This window comes from Myxocyprinus asiaticus, chromosome 10, assembly GCF_019703515.2.
Source record: "Myxocyprinus asiaticus isolate MX2 ecotype Aquarium Trade chromosome 10, UBuf_Myxa_2, whole genome shotgun sequence".
In the NCBI taxonomy this organism is placed as follows: Eukaryota; Metazoa; Chordata; class Actinopteri; order Cypriniformes; family Catostomidae; genus Myxocyprinus; species Myxocyprinus asiaticus.
The window spans coordinates 27,861,166-27,883,786 of NC_059353.1; the positions used below are offsets into that span (position 1 = coordinate 27,861,166).

The 22,621-nt window shown below is 40.5% G+C and overlaps 1 protein-coding gene across 9 annotated transcripts in view; it reads right to left on the reverse strand.

The window, feature by feature from the left end:
* LOC127447113 (syntaxin-binding protein 5-like) overlaps positions 1-22,621 on the reverse strand; it is a 261,085-nt gene that overhangs the window by 128,029 nt on the left and 110,435 nt on the right. For all 9 annotated transcript variants that reach the window (XM_051708704.1, XM_051708703.1, XM_051708697.1 and 6 more), the window contains exons 3-4: positions 9,499-9,580; positions 6,603-6,703 (exon numbers count right to left, since the gene is read on the reverse strand). In XM_051708704.1, the coding sequence (XP_051564664.1) occupies positions 6,603-6,703; positions 9,499-9,580 (183 nt within the window). The remainder of the gene's footprint in view (positions 1-6,602; positions 6,704-9,498; positions 9,581-22,621) is intronic.

The window sequence follows — 22,621 nt, forward strand, 5'->3', positions numbered from 1 at the left end:
TGGCACCATTTCCAAGAAACATGTTAATACCATGGTACTTTTTTATAAGCACTGTAAAAGGCTCTGACAGCAAACTAATAAAAAATAAAATAAATATATATATATATATATATATATATATATATATATATATATATATATATATATATATATATATATATATATATATATATATATGAACGGGTTTAAATCTGGTAAGAAGCCCAGCTTACAAAAACAAAAAACATGAACTCTTTTTTTATACACTAAAAGGGCAGCGTATCCTAGGGGAAACATACCGTAAAACTGAAAATAAAAGCAATATTTGTAAGAAAAATATGAAAAAGATATTTGGGCCCAAATATGCCAGAAAACAGCAATAAATGTATTTTCTGAGGTTTCTTTATAGTCTTGCCCTTTTTAGGGTTAAACGTAAAAATGTATAAAGCTGAAATTGGTAAATTCAGTGCCACTAGAGTCACCGGTAACACTTTACAATAAGGTTCCATTTGTTATCATTAGTTAATGAATTAAGTATCATGAACAAACAATTAACAATATATTTTTACAGCATTTATTAATCTTAGTTAATGTTAGTTAATACAAATACAACTGTTCATTGTTTGTTCATGTTAGTTCACAGTGCACTAACTAATATTATATTTAGTATTACTAAATGTTGAAATTAACATTAACTAAGATTAATAAATGCTTAATAAGTATTGCTCATTGTTAGTTAATGTTAACTAATGTTGTTAACTAATGTTAACAAATTGAACCTTATTGTATTGTAAGTGTTACCAAGTCACCAAATGAAATTGCTAAAATAATGAGGGGTGAATTCCCTAAACAGCTGCACCACTTTTACATGTGATATTTCAGCACAAAACCTGCATTTTATTCACTAACCATCCACAATCTAGTTCAAGCAAATAGTGCTGCATTTTATGTATTTAACTCAGGTAATTGTCATTCCTTTCCATGCAAACCCACATCCTTTCTATACAAACTAGTCTCATTAAAGATTGTACTTCATTCACAAAACTGCTAATTAGCATAAAAGATCAATTAAGGTAAGATCCATTTTATTTAAAACATGTCTGTGTACATTTTCAATCAATCACAGAAGTAGGATTTAATCACATAATATCCAAATGATGGAGAACAGTGTTATAACCTATTGTATACATCATGATGCTCGGTAGTCAAGAGCACTTTGGCATGTTAAAGAGATGATTCAGGTTTCTGGACCACAGTAGTGGAGTGATGCTGTACAGTCCCAGTAAACTGTGTCAGATCGCGATAGTCTGCTGTATCGGGGGTTGGAAATTTTTTTGACATAGAGTGCCATTTTTTATTTTCCTGGTCAGTGGCTGTGCCGACAAGTGGTGTTATACAAGTGGACAATAGTGGTGTTTTCCTTATTACATCATATGATGTTCTGAAAGCAAAAAGAAACATATGAAACACAGAATGTAGGCTGTCATCCATGCAGCCTGACCGAAACAAAGCGGGCGTGTTTATTGCTGAGAAGGCAATGTATACTTGAGTTGCATTATGAACTAACACATTTTGGAATGCAACAATGAGCATGTTTACAATCTTGCATGATTAAACTTAATAAGCAGACAATTTGTAAAGTCTTATAGGTGCCTTAAACTGGTATATTTTATCAGGGAAAGGTCATAAACGCTTTAAGCAAAAAACTGATTGGAATGTGGAGTTTTGCCCATTACCCCAATTTCACTCTACATGTAAACACCTTTACCGACGTCCTTAAAGGCTTATTTAATGAGTGTAAGAGTGTGCATGCCAATGTTAAAAGCAAATAATAACCAAATGATGAAGTCTCATCTGTATGTGTTTTTTGCACTGCCAGATTTTGGTTTTTGATAGTTATCAGTGTATTGGTGCACATAACAACACACTCAATGTGAGCGTGAAATCAAGCATGAAATCAAGTATCGAAGTATTCATGTGTTTGCATGGGGTATGTTTAGGCCATTCTTGCCTTGGACGAAAATGGCAAATTAATTGATCATGTTATAATGGAATGAAATGATATTTCTGAATGTCACCGGCCTAGGTGAGTCCGTACTGTGATGAAAGCATCTTGTATTTGTGAGACAGACAAGCATGCTTAGCATCTTGAATCAGGAGTCTTATAGCCCCCCTGAGTCTGTCTCCTGACCCCGCTGAGCTGAAAATATCTGTCATCCAACTCAGCTGTGCACAAAAACACACACCCAACCGTACATGCACACATGCACATAGACAGGCACCTACTGATCGCAGAACATTTCTCATTACATGTGAATTTGCATAATTTTAATAAAGCCAAATATAAAACACTTCAGGGTCAAAGCAAACACATACTGTAAGATAGGAGAAATGCGTCTGTGTGTGTGAAACTGCGACGGTGTAAGAAACCGTGACTTTGTTTGTTCCAGATAAGGTGATGAACACAATCATAAGTTATTACAGAGAGGAGCAAAGCTCATTAGCCATACCCTGCAAAACACAGCACTTCCAAAAACATGTAACAAACTACATCTCATACCATTGTTCCTTAGCGTTCATGCCATTGGCTTTGGATGAGAATAAATTTGTTTACCCAAATCTTTCGCAGCAATTTTAAAGTGACTTTCAGTTCTTTTGCACAATATGTTGTATGACACTCATTAATAGGAGTTCTCAGTTTGATGCCGATCTGATGCTTGTCTCCATGCGGTTGATGTGGTTTGAGTATTATAATCGATCATAAAAGCTTCACAGGGTGAAAGGCATCTGACAGTGGTCAAATATACAGTTCTTCTAGTTTGAAATAAAACTACTAAATTCAAAGCAACTCAATGAGTTTTAATACACTCATACACTTAAAGACCCCATAAAATCAAAACTGGAATTTGTAGTTATAGTTCAAGTTTATTAGCTTTAAAGCCATCTACAGGTGCATCTCAATAAATTAGAATGTCGTGGAAAAGTTAATTTATTTCAGTAATTCAACTCAAATTGTGAAACTCGTGTATTAAATAAATTCAATGCACACAGACTGAAGTAGTTTAAGTCTTTGGTTCTTTTAATTGTGATGATTTTGGCTCACATTTAACAAAAACCCACCAATTCACTATCTCAAAAAATTAGAATATGGTGACATGCCAATCAGCTAATCAACTCAAAACACCTGCAAAGGTTTCCTGAGCCTTCAAAATGGTCTCTCAGTTTGGTTCACTAGGCTACACAATCATGGGGAAGACTGCTGATCTGACAGTTGTCCAGAAGACAATCATTGACACCCTTCACAAGGAGGGTAAGCCACAAACATTCATTGCCAAAGAAGCTGGCTGTTCACAAAGTGCTGTATCCAAGCATGTTAACAGAAAGTTGAGTGGAAGGAAAAAGTGTGGAAGAAAAAGATGCACAACCAACCGAGAGAACCGCAGCCTTATGATTGTCAAGCAAAATCGATTCAAGAATTTGGGTGAACTTCACAAGGAATGGACTGAGGCTGGGGTCAAGGCATCAAGAGCCACCACACACAGACGTGTCAAGGAATTTGGCTACAGTTGTCGTATTCCTCTTGTTAAGCCACTCCTGAACCACAGACAACGTCAGAGGCGTCTTACCTGGGCTAAGGAGAAGAAGAACTGGACTGTTGCCCAGTGGTCCAAAGTCCTCTTTTCAGATGAGAGCAAGTTTTGTATTTCATTTGGAAACCAAGGTCCTAGAGTCTGGAGGAAGGGTGGAGAAGCTCATAGCCCAAGTTGCTTGAAGTCCAGTGTTAAGTTTCCACAGTCTGTGATGATTTGGGGTGCAATGTCATCTGCTGGTGTTGGTCCATTGTGTTTTTTGAAAACCAAAGTCACTGCACCCGTTTACCAAGAAATTTTGGAGCACTTCATGCTTCCTTCTGCTGACCAGCTTTTTAAAGATGCTGATTTCATTTTCCAGCAGGATTTGGCACCTGCCCACACTGCCAAAAGCACCAAAAGTTGGTTAAATGACCATGGTGTTGGTGTGCTTGACTGGCCAGCAAACTCACCAGACCTGAACCTCATAAAGAATCTATGGGGTATTGTCAAGAGGAAAATGAGAAACAAGAGACCAAAAAATGCAGATGAGATGAAGGCCACTGTCAAAGAAACCTGGGCTTCCATACCACCTCAGCAGTGCCACAAACTGATCACCTCCATGCCACGCCGAATTGAGGCAGTAATTAAAGCAAAAGGAGCCCCTACTAAGTATTGAGTACATTTTCAGTAAATGAACATACTTTCCAGAAGGCCAACAATTCACTAAAAATGTTTTTTTTTATTGGTCTTATGATGTATTCTTATTTTTTGAGATGGTGAATTGGTGGGTTTTTGTTAAATGTGAGCCAAAATCATCACAATTAAAAGAACCAAAGACTTAAACTACTTCAGTCTGTGTGCACTGAATTTATTTAATACACGAGTTTCACAATTTGAGTTGAATTACTGAAATAAATGAACTTTTCCACGACATTCTAATTTATTGAGATGCACCTGTATATGCTAATGTACTCCTAAAAGTTGACAAAATTAACTTTCAGCAGTGTTTCTCTTCTGGGAAAATGGACCAAAACTATTTATGACACCACACAGATTTTGGTTCAATCAAAAACCCTATAGAATAAGAATGCCCCTCCCATTCTAGCTGTGAGGTAACTAAAGCCTATGAGCAATTTTAAAAAAGGGATGAGCACTTCAATACGCCCCACTCAAATTTCAAGTTTCAATAGAAAATCTATCTATCTATCTATCTGTCTGTCTGTCCGTCCATCTGTCTATCAATTTCCAAATCATGTTCTTTTCTGTTTTTTTGTTTTTTGTTTTTTTTAATTCTCCTAGTGTCTGGCTCAAACATAATGAATAATATTTCTTGTTTCATTCTTTCTTCTGTCTTTTCTGTTTAGAGGCAATCTCACAACACAGTGATAAAAAAATTAAAAAAAAGTCTTCTTATATGCCATTTTTTTATGAGTGAAGGAATCACATCAAAAATAAAGAGAGGCTGTCCATGACGTTCTCTTTAACTCACTCAAGGTTTCTTTGTTTCTCCAGGATGACAGAATTTCTGTTAAAACTTCATAAAATGTTTCAATTCTTGCGTACAATTCAAAAAAGGCCACTGGCCACAATACAGCCAGCCCCCATGACACATTTCATAACTCTGAAAGAGTGAAATTTATTAGAACTGACCCTGACTCACTCAACAGGGGAAACAGAGTAACAAAATCCATAGGCCTATTAGTCATACCTAATGTTTTCTGCTGAGTGAATAGTGACCAGTTTGAGAAGCTGAGGAAGAGTTGTAATGAGAAATTAAATGAGGGCCTAAAATATTGAGTTATGGTCATTGGTTAAAGACCCTATGAAGGGGTTTGATGCAGTGAGGTTTTCTTCCATGTGTTGACATAATGATATAGGAAGTTGAGGCGGGACATATAAAGGACTTGTCCTTTATAAAAATAGCCAATAACATTTACAGTAAATTAAATAAACCTAACAGCTTGTTCCATATATGAAAGTTATGAAGAGACTTAAAATTTAAATGTGGAGGATTTCTTGCCAGCACCTTCACCTACACCTACAGTCCTGCCAGAATCGGAGGGTAATAAAAATAATTTTTGGAGAAAGGCCATATCTGTTGAAGCCAAGATCTGAGGGTGACTCACAGTCATCACTGAGAGGGCGTTGATATGTCTGAATGGTAAGTGAAATTATTTGTTACAATTTTGTATCTCTGAGTTACTGTCTGCTTATTATTGTAGCATTAAATCAGTTGCAGGTGTTTTTGTTTTTGTTTTGTTTTTTAGGGGGAGGGCACATTCTTATTCAAGACAGCATTTTATTGGACAAAAATTTGCACATGGCCCCACAAACAAAGTGAAGCATAAACATTTTTGGTTTATTTTCCCAGAAAAAAAGACATCATATTTTAAATGTGTTGATCTACAAAATGTTTATTTTGTCAACTTTTAGAAGTACACTAGTATTTTGATAGTTTCAGAGCTCATGAACTAAGAGTCACAAATTTCATGCAGTCTTTATGATGTCTAAACATAGGCTATGGTCTAAATACTTGCTAATGCTAACCTTACTGATGCTGAGTTTAATATTTGTATGTAACACTGCGTGTATTGTATTTTTAGAGATGAAAATCCTCTCTACTTGCTCAGAAACAGACCAGAAGAGAAGAGTTAAAGCAAGCTGAAACATTGAGCTTGGCTTCACTCTGCAACCTTGAGCAATCTGTGATTACTTTATTACATATTCATTCTGACTGATGCTATGTGACCTTGGGCAGTCAGCAACTTCACCGCTAGTTGAAATATTGAGTTGTTTTTTCACTTTGAATGTTATGTGAAAATAAATAAATGAAATTAAATAAACAAAAATCACATTTTATGAAATCTTTGGGAATTTTCAACTATTCTGACGGACATTTTTGATCTGTTAGTGGTGAGTGCTGTATGCATATACATGTGTGTCTGTGGATTTTCATATTTGTCAATATGCAATTTAGAAAAGATAAAGAACTGAGGGCATTCGTACAATCTTGTGCTCATGGGTGTGTACAAAGCCTATTTCTATACTCACCGTTCTCTGTTGAATTTTAGAGAGTGAAGGACAGCTGGACGTCGCTGACGCAAGTTCCAGAGGTGCAGTGTGTCATCCGCACAGGCTGTGACCAGCGCCCCCTATGGAAAATACGTGTTAACAAGAAACACTTACAACATGCAATCAAGAGGCTAATCTACAATAATTTTCTAACAATAACAGTTCTCTTCTAATTATCTTCCCTCTGTGTATGGTATAGACCAACAAATAAGTCTCGAAACATCAGATTGGTGTTTTATTTCAGTTGTTAGTGGCCCAGCTCATGGCATCAGGCATTTTTGCTTTTTCAGGTATCAGAATAGCATGTTTGGCAAGAACCTCAGATTGGCTGTATTAAACATATACAGCAAAAGTACGTGAACCCTTGGATTTACCATTTCTGGATTTCTGCATAAATTGGTAATAAAATTTGATCTTCAACTAAGTCACAGCAATAGACAAACATATAGTCTGCTTAAACATAAAACACACAATGATATGTTGTCATGTCTTTACTGAACACATTCACAATGCTGGCTACTGTATGTAATGTGTTTGTCTATTGTTGTGACTTAGTTGAAGATCAGATCAAATTTTAAGACCAATTTATACAGTAACCCATGAAAAAATCCAAGGGATCGAAATTGCATACTATTTCCTGCACTGTATACAGTAAATGTAACACAACCCATTTCAAGTTTGCTCTAAAGACATCATTCTGACATGTAACGAAACAAAAATGGCTGATGCCATTAGCAGGTCTGTGACGAAAATAATATGCATTTTATGTACTTCCTACTAACTCTCACAGCCTCACAACTGAAAGTGAGAACTTAAATTGAAGGTCTGTATTTGGAGTGTTATATTAAATATGTTCCCCTTCAGACTTCATACCATTCACTTCTTAAGAGTGTTGAAAATTATATGTTATACAATGTATTTTCCAGGGCACAAATGAAATAAGAATTTACTCATAAAGTTGCTGGGAAATGATAAAGCTTAATTTATTCATTCACAGTGATATGTTTCAGCCGGTATAACGCTGAAACCTTCCCATGCATTTCATGCATATTTCATGATATTAAAGTCCTCCTTGGGTAAAGAATGCAATAGTCTGAAGAAAGAGAATAGTAACACTGTGCTCTCAGGACGTCTCTACACAGAGCGGTGTATAACAGGGCTCAGAATGGTATTTCTGGGTAATGGAGACAGAAAAAAAAAACAGAGAGGACAGAGCAAAAGGTGATGAAAGTGTCTAAAAGTGTGAGTGTGAAAAATCTCTTTTCCACCATGCCTGTCACTGTCGGGATAACAAGAGCCTTTCTGACCCATTTTATCTGGAAGCCCCATATAATTTTCAAGCCCTGTATCTAATTTTCTTTTCTAACACCAGACACAATGTTCAAGAATCAAATAAGTCTGAAAGGACAACACAGTCATAAAACTGAGTGACATTTTAGCTCCTGGATGAGAACATGGTGATATTAATCTGAACGTCTTTTATCAAATCGCTGCCTAATCTGAGGGTGATAATGGGCCAACAAGTTTATTAGCAGTCTTTTGTGATCGTGATTTTGTAGTTTTGTCATTCTTTGTTTTCTATTCTTTTCCTTTCTCTCTCTCTCTCTCTCTCTCTCTCTCTCTCTCTCTCTCTCTCTCTCTCTCTCTCTCACACACACACACTGAATTCAGATATATCAGTCAGGTGACTGACACCTGTGTTTCCATGGAGACAGTGCTTAAGTAAACACAGTTTGCACCAGCGTGCCGAAGAGACAAAGCCAGAGAAAAACACAGAGAGAAGGAAGTTTAGTTGTGCTGTGTTAAGAGGGATGGAGAAGAAATGTATGTCTGATGTCACCTAGGTCATGCCCATGGCTGTGAAAATAATGTTGAGCAAGAGCCATATAGCTATTTAGACACTGTTGTAGACTACTGTTGTAAGTAAAGCAGTCTTTTTTATTTATTTTGTTAACACAGTAATAATGTCAGTTAACTTCAATGTAACAAAGGCTGCAGCAATAATAGCAAATAATAATGGATCTGGAAAAAGAAGCAAAAATAAAAAGGAATATGTTGAGATGCTCTTGAGGGTGAACTTGACCTTCTACCTCCACCATCTAAATTCTTAGCAGATAGTGCCAGGGACAACATTTTCATTCTTCCCACAACTGACTGCAAACTTGCGTGCAGGTCTGGCTCCATCTCTATTTTTCATAATGTAATCCATCGCCAGAGGATAAATTAAAGTCCTGCCCTACATTAAGTACAATGGGTTGTGAATGCAGTTTCATACTGACTTGAAATTAGTGTTTGGGTACTTATAGGAACTAGAATGGCGTCAGAAAGAGATGGATATGAAACGGTGTAAAACCTGAAAAGCAGGTCGTGTGTTCCTCAAAGGTACACACCTGACCCCCCCCCCACCCCATTTGAAACATGTAAGGCTTCACGCTGAACCACTCCCCGCCCCCCACCCCCCAATCTAATCTACACCCTTGATGCAAAGTTTCCTACTCTCATTCTTTTGTTAACCTATTACCTTCTTTGTTGTTATACATGAGTTGAAGCAGTGTGTGTGTGTGTACGAGAGAGAAGAAGAGACAGAGATGGCAAGGAAAATTTAGCTCTTGACATGCCTGATAGGAAATAATGACTGACTGCATTAGCACTAAAAGACCAAGAGGGAGAGCAGCTCTTGACCTAAACGTATTGCACTGCAGAGCTGATCTTGCATTTACACTTGCAGTACACACACACATACAACGCCACACTAAAATAAAGATATTAATACACACAGACACACTCTGCCCTCCTACGTGTTTTTTGCATATGCTGCATACAAAAATATGTGCAGTAATATATGTGTGTGCTTGCATGTGTGGGTGAGCAATACCTCGTTGATGAGAAACTGCAGTTGGAGAACTGCCGCCCCACTCTCATGCAGGCAATAACAATCCACTCCTGGCCGTCCCAGACTGATGGCATCAGAGTTAAGGACAAGAGGACAGTCATTCACAATGGTAGTGTACAATATTAAGATTAGGGATTTAACATACAATGTTAACTGTAGACACTTTTTCACTGGAAGAGAGGTTCTTAAACTTTTTAGACCAAGTACCACGTCTTATCACATCAGACAATCCAAGAACCATATAAGCACAACTTTAACTATTCACATACCGCATTGTCAATGTAAGAACGTGGGCTCTAATCATTAGATGGTCGAAACTGTGGTGAAATTGTAAACAGATCAGGAATTATAAATAAAACATGGAAAAATTGTGATCATTAAAATACAATTTTATTATATTATTTTTTAGTATTTAAAGTCATGCCTCCTGGAGGCAATCTGTTTAACACTGGTTGTACATGTACCACAGTTTGAGAACCATTGTTCTAAATGATATCTCTTGTTGTATTTGATTAATACAGCAGCAGGAATATACAAATATGTATGATAGTCACTCTTTCTGACTGCACACACACACACACACACACACACACACACAATGTGTTGTGGTGCATATAACCTGAATATATACAGTGGCAAGAAAAAGTTTGTGAAGCCTTTGGAATTACCTGCATTTATATATAAAGAAATGTTTTAATCTGGTTTGATATTTATCTAAGTTACAATAATGAACAAACACAATATGTTTTAACTAATAACACACAAATTATTCTATTGTTCTTGTACATACTGAATACATCATTCATACATTTACAGTGGTACAGATTGGAAAAAGTATGTGAACCCCTAGGCTAATGATGTCAACAAAAGCTAATTAAAGTCAGAGGTAGGCAAACCTGGCATCCGATTACTGAAACAAGATTCGAGGTGTGGGTTAGAGCTACTTTGACTTTTAAAAATCACTCAAACATTTTGAGTTTGCTATTCTCAAGAAGCATCTGCTGACGTGGACCATGCCTCGCAAAAAAGAGATCTCAGAAGACCTACAATCAAGAATTGTTGCTTTGCATAAAGCTGGAAAGGGTTAAAAAGCTTAGATATTCATCTGTCCACAGTTAGACAAATTGTCTATAAATGGAGATGATTTAGTACTGTGGCTACTCTCCCTTGAAGTGGCCGTCCAGCCAAGATGACTCAAAGGGGACATTGCAGAATGCTAAATGAACACTAGAGTGACAGCTAAGGACTTAAAGAAATCACTGGAACTGATTAACATCTCTGGTCATGAGTCTAATATATGGAAAACATTAAACAGGCATGGTGTCCATGGCAGGACACCACAAAGGGAGCTGCTGCTTTCCAACAAAATCATTGCTGCATGCCTGAATTTTGCCAAAGACCACCTTAACACTCCACAACGCTACTGGGAAAATGTTTTCTGGACTGATGAAACTAAAGTTGAATTGTTTGGGAAGAACACGTAGCACTACGTGTGGTGTAAAAAGGGCACCACATACCAACATGAAAACATCATCCCAACTGTGAAGTACGGTGGAGGGATTATAATGATTTGGGGCTGCTTTGCTGCTTCGGGGCCTAGACCGCTTGCCATCATCGAGGGAAAAATGAATTCCCAAGTTTATCAAGATATCCTACAGGATAATCTCAAGATGGCTGTGTGCCAGCTGAACCTCAGCAGAAGTTGGGAGATGCAGCAGAACAATGACCCTAAACATTGAAGTAAATCCACTACAAAATGGCTTCAAAAAAATAAAATCCAACTTTTTGGAGCCTAGTCAGAGCCCAGACCTTAACCCAATAGAGATGCTGTAAATTACCTCAAGAGAGCCGTTTACACCAGACAGGCTGAGCTGAAGCAGTTCTGTAAGGAAGAATGGTCCAAAATTCCTATTAAATCCAAGGGTTTAATGGGATGTGTTTTTTTTGTGTGTTGTTAGCTTAAGCACATTGTGTTTGTCAAAACGAGTGACTTTGATGAAGAAGAGAGCACATTTTAAGACCAATTAATGCAGACAACCAGCTAAGTCCAAAGGGTTCACATCCTTTTTTTTTTTTTTTTTTTTGGCACTGTAGTTCAATAAGTAAATGTTGCATCATACTTTTTAAGCTCATTCCGAAAAACAAAGCTGTGTCCAAAACTGCATACTTTTCCTACATGCTAAATGTATGTACTTCACAGGTGATGGGCAAGTACATATTTTTGAGTATTAAGATAGTAAGCTAGTATTGGGACATACAACCATGTCTTAAAATTGTCTTGATTCCACAGACCTCTTTGTAATGCACTGTTTGCATGCGAGCAGGTTGTGGGTAATATTAGCTCAAAAAGCATGCATAACTGCACACTTCAGGTCCTCCATAAAAATGCCATCTGGGCACCTTTGGCATACTGTTTTCGATTAGTTAGCATAATTTCCATATACAAATAGCCAACAATAGATACAACATCTTGTCTTTGGCATGGTTTGAATTTTAAGAAGCTACAGAGTGCAGAAGTCACAAGTTTTTTTTATCTTCATGTGGTTGTAAACAAAAGCTACATTAAACACCTCAGTGATCTTCAAGATTGTGTGTCCAGAAGAGTGTGTGTGTGTAACAGAGAGAGAGAGAGAGATAGAGAGAGAGAGAGAAAGAGTGAGAGAGAGAGAGAGAGAGAGAGAGAGAGAGAGAGAAAGATGGCAAGTCTGTGACTCAAACAAATTAACTGATACAGTGACATTAATAGCTTTCACCCCAACATCAGCGCGTGCTATTTTAAATAGATCTTTCTATTGGAATCTGCTTAATGATTCCTCTCAGCTTCCACACACACACACACACACACACACATACACACACACACACATGTTGTGTAGGTGCGGCTATCCTTATGAGGACTCTCCATAGACATAATGATTTTTATATTGTACAAAATATAGATTATATCCCCTAACCCTAACCCTCATAAAAAACTTTCTGCATTTAAAAAAAAAAAAAAAAAATCGTTTAGTATGTTTTTTAAGTGATTTGAATTATGGGGACACTAGAAATGGGGGGGGGGGGGGGGCTTACAGTGTGAAGAATTTACATGTTTTCTTTGATCATGGTATAAATATTGTACTTGGTTGTACTTGCTATACCCCATCCCCCCTGGAATCTATGCCCCTGCTCATAAACAACATTTATAGCATCATACCCTTGTAATGACCAGTTTGTAACCTAAAAAACATGTCCTAGTAAACCACCCAAACCCGCCCACACACAAACTCAAACAATCGATCAGAAGACCTGTGAGAAATCAGACGAGTGGGAGGAGAAAGAGCATCATGTCGTTTGTCTCCTCTTATCTGCACGCAAACACACACACGCACATACACACAGCTATATATGATCACAACAGTAAAACACAGGTAAGAACAGATCTTTTGATTTGATTTGATTTTTGGGATAAACTATCAAATAAATGATAAATTACAAATTAACCCTCTGATGCATGATTATTAAATCACAAATAAGAACATTATATCTTAATATTTCTTTATATTTTATAATGAGAATATAATTATTCTCCACTTTCATCAGCATGTTGAATTTTTGTTGTCATAAATAAAAACACAGTCATAAAGAATTAAGGGTACCTATGGTGGTTTGAAAACAACATCACACTCTCTGAATTGTTGAAAATGGCATTTAAAGATCTGTCAACTTCACCATGCATCAGAGGGTTGAATAAAAGCATGAACAGACATAAAAACAACAATTAAATCTATATATATTGTGTCGGTTTTGTGGTATGATCCTTTCCTTTCTCTCTCTCTCTCTCTCTCTCTCTCTCACACACACACACACACTGAATTCAGATATATTTTTACAAAAGATTCTTATAAAATTTTACATTACAAATTCAGCCAGTTTTCTGACTGACTGACAGGCATGAGCAACAGTCACATTATTTTGTCTATAGAGCTGTCACAGAGACAGGTTTGATTTTTTATTACACCGATTTCAGGGATATCTGTCAGGTAGTAGGGACAATTTATGAGTGGTATTCCAAAAATATATAATAATAATAATAATAATAATAATAATAATTCACCTTTAAACAACAGGATCTCAAGGCCATGAAAAACAATAGAGCAATCAAACGGATCAAGCCTGCACTTAGCCTATTAACGATTTATTTGCCCTGTCTGTTACAGCCGCTGCTAACTGCATCACACAAGCTGCATGTTGAAGGAATTGTAAAGAGATAGAATGTTCTAGAATAAGCCTTTCCATCACTAAGAAAAAGCCAGTCATTTTACAAAGACAGTAGTTATTTATGATGGGCCGTTTTTAAAGGGGATGTGTCACAGGTATAATTGTTCTACATGCATGACTGCCTCTTAATTGTGCCTGGTTAAATTGGGTTGGCCAAAATAGGCAGTCTACAAACATGTGAAGGAACCAAGATGTTCAATACTGAACTCACAGAGAGACAAACACAACTTTCCCAGATTAAACCATGTGCTTCATGTATCGATTGCACAAATGGGTTGTTAATAAGAAGAGCATCAACTCACAAATAAACCCTAGGTTCAACAGAGCAATACAGTGTCACAAGTAAATGCTATTTTTGCTTTGTTTTCATGTGCACTATCCAACATTTTAACATAATTTTTGAGGATTCCATAAAGCATTGGTTATCTTTGGATGTCTTTGACAGATTTAGCTTTTCACATGATTTTGGTTGCATTTGGTTAAATAATAAAACATGTGGCTTCTTTTACATTAGATTAAAGGGTTAGTTCACCCCAAAATTTACAATTTCTCATCATTTACCCTCATCCCATCTAAGATGTTTATGACTTTCTTTCTTCTGCTGAACACAAACAAAGATTTTAAGAAGAATATCTCAAGTTTGTATGTCCATGCAATGCAATGCAAGTGAATGGTGATCAGGCCTTTGAAGCTCCAAAAAGCAGAAAATGTCAGCATAAACATAATCCATATGATATGGTTTAATCAAAGTCTTCTTAAGTGATCCAGTTGGTTTTGGGTGAGAAGAGACCAAAATAGAATTACTTTTTTACTGTACAGCTTGACAGCAGTCTCCTTAACGATCTTGATTTCCAGTTCGGTTACACTTCTATAGTGCCATCTACCACTCTGCATATGCATTGAAATCTAGAAAGTGTAATCAAACTTGAAATTATGATTATGCCTAGAGACTGCAATGTCAAGATGTACAGTGAAAAAGGAGTTATATTTTGGTCTGTTCTCACTCAAAACCAGTTGGATCGCATCAGAAGACATTGATCAAATCACTGGATATGAATCACTTTTATACTGACTTCATCTCCTTTTTGGAGCTTCAAAGGCCTGATCACCATTCACTTGCATTGTATTGACCTACAGAGCTGAGATATTCTTCTAAAAATCTTTATTTGTGTTCAGCAAAGAAAGAACGTCATACACATTTTAGATGGCATGAGGGTGAGTAAATGATGAGAACATTTTCATTTTTGGGTAAACTATCCCTTTAAAGTTACTGTTAATTTATCACCTTTTAAATGTTATTTATCGTGTTTATCTGACTTTCATCATCAGCTATGTAGTGACTGAAGGCAAGACAATTATTAGAAGAACGAACAATTGCTTTGCAAAATGACTTGAATCCAGAAAACCCAAACTTTTAACTGTGGAAATTCCTCAAAGCCATAAAACTAAGAGCTGCCAAAATGGCTCCCTAAAGTCTGGCATGGCCCAGCTAAATTAACCACATCTGGCCAATAAAACGAACAAAAGAGACTTGTCCAGATAGCACATGACTTGAAAACTTCATGCTTCTGAAGAAACCCCCCATGGTTGCCATGAAAAACCAAATTCCATTCCTTCAACCTCCAATCCTTCTGCTTGCCTTCACATGGCTGGCCATTTGCTGAGGGACTACTATTTTTATGATTGCCAGAGAAACTTATTGTTGGAAACCCAGTGTTCCTCAATATAACCAACTCTCCACATTTAAAACTATTATACTAATCATGAGGCATGTTTCCAGCTCACCAGTTCACATGAAGCTTCATTCATGAACAGTGACATGGGGCAGACTCAGCATGACATTCTGAACTTCCACATAGAACTAAAGCAGGCTCCCTTGTGAGACCCTCGTGTTTGCACATTCCACACCAAGTCACAGTACTTTGCTGAGTTAACCCTCTAAATACACAATATCTAGCCTTCCTAGATAATTCTGAAAATGATGTTATGACCTGTGATTACTTTTATAACTGACAAATTAATGATTACAGCCTGATGTACCCTTTAAATATGTGTAGTGATTTGTAATCACTTATAACCAACAAATTGATGATTATAATCATATTGTGTTATTCATATCTTTTTACTATGAATGGTAACTATTCATGATAAAGCACATCATGTTTAGTATCACTGAGATTCTTTCTGCATTTCAGGAATGTTTATGTTAATTAATTTTTTATATATTCAGTTGTATCCAAGATATAATATGTATGATTAAAACATGTACTATTTCGAGCAGGAATTTTTAAGAATACTTTACACAAAGGATTGTAAATCAACTTTGAAAAGGACAGACAACTTACCACATGACTCCGAAAAGTCACTCTGATTGGCTCAGGACACCTTTGGGGGTGTGGCCAGTCTACACTCAAGACTCTGGTACCAAGGAGGAACCACCTTCTTCTCTCTTGCTCCGGGCTCTTACTTCCTCTTCAGCTCTGCCTCCTCAGTTCTCTGGCCCTCATGGTTTGCAGCCTCGCCCCGGCACCCCTCAAGTTCCATACCATGTAGAACTCCAAGAAGGTTCGGACACCAAGGTCCGAGGAACTTCGCTTCTCTTTGCTACGACCCACATACGTGACGGGAGTCGTGAGTCTTCCATGCGGAAGGCCTCGCTTCAAAGCCCGTCTCATCATCCATCGATGCAAAAGACATCCACAATCTTAACAGAGGTCCGAAACATCGACGGAACAACCCAAACTTTCTACAAAGAGCCAAAGAACCAAGCAACGCAAGGAAACGCAAGTACATCTCCAGACTTTGCTGAAAGTACTGGTGTCTCTTTAATAAAATTCGAGTTACCCGACTGCAAATCGAGTTAGACTGAATAAAGTATGAATGGTTCTCAAGGCATTGTATACAGACTCCATAGAGTTCCTTTTCTCTGTATAGATAAATTCCACACAAGTCACTCTGTTCACTTTACTCAACAATCTGTGTCCATGTGTGTCTATGTGTTAGATTAGTTTTTATGTTTAGATTAGCAGTAAATCTTGTTTGTATTCAAAGATCTAAAGATTAAAAGATCTTGCTTCAAAGCTCAGAACCATACCTAAAATATGTGTGATATTATTTTCAATACGCCATGAGAATAATATTACCCCAATAAGTGAATTAATCATAATTCCCTTATTAAAGCTAATTCCTTATAGAAATTGTGAGCGGATGCAACGATCTGATGTATTACCATTTGTGGCAGCGGGGGCGTGGTCAAGCATCTCTCCGGAGAGAGAGAAAGCGGTAAGGGCGCTTTCACCTGAGCTAGATTATGTCTAACACCTGTCTCTAATTTCAGTGAGCACGGGGAGAGCAGCATAAAAGAGCCACACCGCCAGCAGACGAAGAGAGAGAGACTGGGTCCCCAGAATTATGATTGTGAAGCTAAGAGTTTATTATAGTTAAGTTGCAAAGATTGTAAATTCTATCATGGAAGAAGTTATTATTGTAAAGTTGAGAGCAGTGTGACCAATAAAGAAACCAACATGTGAGTAGAACAACCTGCCTCCCGCTGAATATGGACGGAAGTCGCCCCGTAGAGTCCTCCCAGTTGGCTGAGATCCTCCAAGCCCTCGCTGGCCTACATCGGAACCACCAGGAAACCCTGCTTGAGCTCCGGCAAGATCAAGATCGCCAGTTTGTGGAGCTCCTACGCGCTCAAGCAGAGGACCGGCAGGCGATCCGGAGCCTCCTCAGCCAGGAGGCGTCCCCAGCCACGACCCCGGACACCCACACACCGTTGCCCCCGCCTGCATTACAGAAGATGGGAATGGCAGAGGACCCCGAGGCATTCCTGGACTTGTTTGAGTGCACCACCGAGATCTGGGGCTGGCCGCTCGGCCAGTGGGCGGCCCGACTTATTCCGCTATTATCCGGGGAAGCCCAGCTCGCGGCTCAACAACTGCCGGCGACGAGTCTCCTGGCTTATGGTGACCTGAAGAAAGCCATCTTGCAACGGGTTGGTCAGAGTCCGGAAGAGAATCGTCAACTCTTCTGGAGCCTGAAGCTGGAGAACTCTGACTGCCCATTTGCCTTTGCCTAATGGCTCCGCGATGCCTGCCAAAGATGGCTGCTAGCAGGGGACCACGGCGTTGACGGGATCGTCGACCAGGTGGTCCTGGAGCAATTAATACATCGACTGCCAAAAGGGACGGCGGAGTGGGTCCAGTGCCACCGCCCGGCATCGCTGGAGGAAGCCGTCCGGCTTGTGGAGGACCACACTCTCTCTCCCCTCCCCCTGTGTTTTCCCTTGTCTCATCCCCCTCCCCTCTCTCCTCTCGTTCTGCTCTCTCCCCAGGGCCCGTTCCTGCCCCACTCAGACGAGGAGGACTTCAGCCACCGAGACCAGCTCCCCGGGCTTGGGAGGCGACACCTCCCCCTACCCCGATGCCCCGCCGCTCTCCCTCTCAGGTGGGGGCGCCCGCCGACGCAAGTGTGGGTATAGCGCTTGGGCCAGCCTGCTGGAGGTGCGGGAACCCGGACCACTTCCGGGATCAGTGCCCTCTGATGGAGCTGGGGACAGTGGTGCAGGTCTCTGACCTCCCGCAGGCTGCCCCCGACCGGGCCGGAGTGTACCGGATACCGGTAAGTGTCAAGGGGGATACTCACCAAGCATTGGTGGACACCGGGTGTAATCAAACCACTATCCACCAACGCTTGGTTCAACCCGAGGCTTTGGGTACAGCTAAAACAGTGAGGGTGAAATGTGTGCACGGGGATATTCACAAGTATCCTGTGGTGACTCTGATGATTAAATTCCAGGGGAAAAAGCATAGAGTGGAGGCCGCAGTTAGTTCCCACATTACCCAGGGATGGATTGGGGATGGATTGGCCTGACTTTAGAGATTTATTGAAGGGAATTTGTGCGGATGGGTCCTGTACTAAAGTAGTGAGATGGGCAATGTGCGATGCTCTGGCAGGGGAGGCGGAGCCAGGGCCGTCCTTGACAGCTCCACATCATAATGACGAGAGGGGGGAGAGGCTGCAGCCCCTCCCCTTCTCAGGGAATTCCCTGAGGGAGATTTCCCTTTGGAGCAGTCATGAGACGAAACCCTCAAACATACCTTCGACCAAGTGAGAGTCATCGATGGTCAACGACTCCAGCCGGACATCGCCCTTTCATACCCCTATTTTGCAATTATAAATGAGCGGTTGTATAGAGTGACACAGGATGCTCAGACTAAAGAAGATACAACCCAACTTTTGATACCACGGAGCCGTCGGGAAATGGTATTCCAGGCGGCTCATTATAATCCCATGGCGGGTCACTTAAGAGAAAGGAAAACACTGAACCGTCTAATAGCTCGCTTCTATTGGCCGGGCATTGGTGACAATGTCCACAGGTGGTGTGTGGCATGCTGCGAATGTCAGCTGGTTAACCCACCGGCCACACCAAAAGTGCCGTTGTGCCCTCTTCCGTTGATCGAGGTCCCCTTTGAAAGAATTGGAATGGACCTCGTCGGGCCATTAGAACGGTTGGCACGCGGATATCGCTTTGTATTGGTCCTAGTGGACTATGCAACGTGATATCCGGAAGCAGTGCCTCTTCGCAATATCTCAGCACGCAGTGTTATGGAGGCACTCTTCAAAATAATCTCCCGGGTGGGGATTCCGAAAGAAATCCTCACTGATCAAGGCACAACGTTTATTTCACGGACACTACGCGAGCTGTACGAATTATTGAGCATTAAATCGATTCGCACCAGCGTGTACCATCCTCAAACAGATGGCCTGGTGGAACGATTGAATAAAACCCTCAAAATCATGATTCGTAAGTTTGTGCACGACGATGCTAGAAATTGGGATAAATGGCTCGACCCCCTGTTATTCGCAGTACGAGAGGTCCCGCAAGCCTCCACTGGCTTCTCCCAATTTGAGCTGCTGTATGGGCGACGCCCACGCGGTGTGCTTGATGTTTTGTGAGAGGCCTGGGAGGAGGGACCTTCAAATAGTAAGAATGAAATTCAATACGTTCTTGGTCTTAGAGCCAAACTCCACACTTTGGGACAACTATCACAGGAGAATTTGCTCCAAGCTCAAGAACGACAGCGCCGACTGTACGACAGGGGAACTCAGCTAAGGGAATTTGCACCGGGAGATAAAGTGCTTGTATTCCCACATTGAGCTCTAAATTACTCGCCAAGTGGCAAGGTCCCTTTGAGGTCACACGATGAGTGGGGGATCTCGATTATGAGGTTAAACGAACCGATAGAGGGGGCACACGTCAAATATACGACCTCAACCTCCTGAAATTGTGGAGGGAGGCGGTCCCTGTGACGTTGGCTATGGTAGTTCCAGAGAAGGCAGAGCTCGGACCCGAGGTGTATTTAAAACATAAACAGTTCACGCCGGTCACTTGCGGAGACCACCTCTCACCAAGTCAACTCGCGGAGGTTGCCAGGTTGCAACAGGAATTTGCGGATGTGTTCTCCCCTCTACCGGGTCGTGCAAACCTCATTCACTACCACATCAAGGCCGAGCCGAGGGTCGTGGTACGTAGCCGCCCCTACCGATTACCCGAACACAAAAAGAAAATCGTTCGGGAAGAATTGGACACAATGCTCGATATGGGGGTAACAGAAGAATCCCATAGTGATTGGTCCAGCCCAGTGGTTCTAGTGCCTAAGTGCGACGGGTCTGTACGGTTCTATGTGGATTATAGGAAAGTCAATGCGGTGTATAAATTTGACGCGTATCCAATGCCTCGCGTTGATGAGTTGCTCGATCAGTTGGGCACTGCTCGATTTTATTCAACATTGGATTTGATGAAGGGTTATTGGCAGATCCCAATAACTGGCAGTTATTGACACCAATTTCCCGGGAAAAAAACGCCTTCTCCACACCGTTTGGACTACACCAGTTTGTGACATTTCCATTCGGTTTGTTTGGGGCCCTGGCTACATTTCAGCATCTCATGGACCGAATTCTCAGACCGCATTCAGCTTATGCCGCTGCCTATTTAGATGACATCATCATTTACAGCAATGATTGGCAGCAGCACATGCAACATCTGAGGACGGTTCTGAGATCGCTGCGCCGAGCGGGACTCACAGCAAACCCAAAGAAGTGCGTGATTGGGCGGGTGGAGGTACAGTATCTGGGGTTCCACTTGGGCCACCGGCAGGTGCATCCCCAAATTGATAAGACAGCAGCAATTGCGACTTGCCTGAGGCCCAAGACCAAAAAGGGGGTGAGACACTTCCTGGGGCTGGCCGGCTATTATAGAAGGTTCGTACCTAACTATTCGGATGTCACCAGCCCGCTGACTGATCTCACTAAAAAGGGAGTTCCAGACCCGGTCCAGTGTACGGAGCAGTGTCAGCATGTGTTTACGCAAGTTAAAGCCGCACTTTGCAGGGGGCCGCTTTTACACTAACCCGATTTCTCTCTCCCTTTTGTTTTACAGACAGATGCTTCAGACAGAGGACTGGGGGCCGTGCTCTCGCAGGTGGTGGAGGGGGAGGAGCGCCCGGTGCTGTACATTAGCCGCAAACTCTCATTGAGGGAAACTAAGTACAGCACCGTAGAAAAAGAATGTCTTGCCATCAAGTGGGTGATCCTCACTCTCCGATACAACCTGTTGGGGGGGGGCCTTCACCCTCTGCTCGGATTACACCCCACTCCAATGGCTCCACCGCATGAAGGACACCAACGCGTGGATCACCCAGTGGTATCTGGCTCTTCAGCCATTTAAATTCAAGGTGGTCCACAGACCGGTGGCGCAGATGGCTGCCGCCGATTTTCTCTCCAGAAACAGGGGGGTAGGCAGGCCAGATGCTTCCCCGACCTGAATCGGGCGGTGGGGATATGTGGCAGCGGGGGCGTGGTCAAGCATCTCTCCGGAGAGAGAGAAAGCGGTAAGGGCGCTTGCACCTGAGCTGGATTATGTCTAACACCTGTCTCTAATTTCAGTGAGCACGGGGAGAGAGGCATAAAAGAGCCACACCGCCAGCAGACGAAGAGAGAGAGACTGGGTCCCTAGAGTTATGATTGTGAAGCTAAGAGTTTATTATAGTTAAGTTGCAAAGATTGTAAATTCTATCATGGAAGAAGTTATTATTGTAAAGTTGAGAGCAGTGTGGTCATTAAAGAAACCATCCTGTGAGTAGAGCAACCTGCCTCCCGCCTCCTCGTTTCTACGGAACTTTCACACTATTTTAATGATGGAGAATTTTAATCAGAAAAATAATCAAATTATTTGTAATTTATACTTCTTATAATGGTTGTCGAATGCGACTAATTCCATTATAAATTTCCTTACATAATGATGGAGTAAACCGTCACTTTAACCCATTCTGTGTACATTTATATTAACCAAAATATCCTACATTAATAGCATAGACATGCGGACAGTTTAAATTCATTCCTAACACACACATACTGTTCCCTACAGCTGTCACGTATGATAGCTTGCTTACTTCCAACATAAGTTTTGCATAATATATGTTAGTGCATTAAAATGTGAGTGTGCCAAGTAAAAATCATTTTCATATAGATCTGCCATTAAAAATAGTGGTCCATAACGCTGCATCTGCATTCTGTCTCCTTCAAACACGCAATGACATCTGAATATAGCCAAGAGTTTGGAATCCTCCGAAATGAGGTTAATAACGGCCACTGAGAGATGCTTGGGTTGTGAACAGGTCGCTAGAGCAATGCTTCCATTATGAGACTGGGCTAAACATAAAGAAGGTACATGATCGATGGAGGAAGAGGAGAAAGATAAAGTGAGTTTGGAGGAGTTGAATAGAAAGATTGGTGACTCATACACTGAGAAAGGGGGGACGGAAGAGCGAAGGTAAAACCT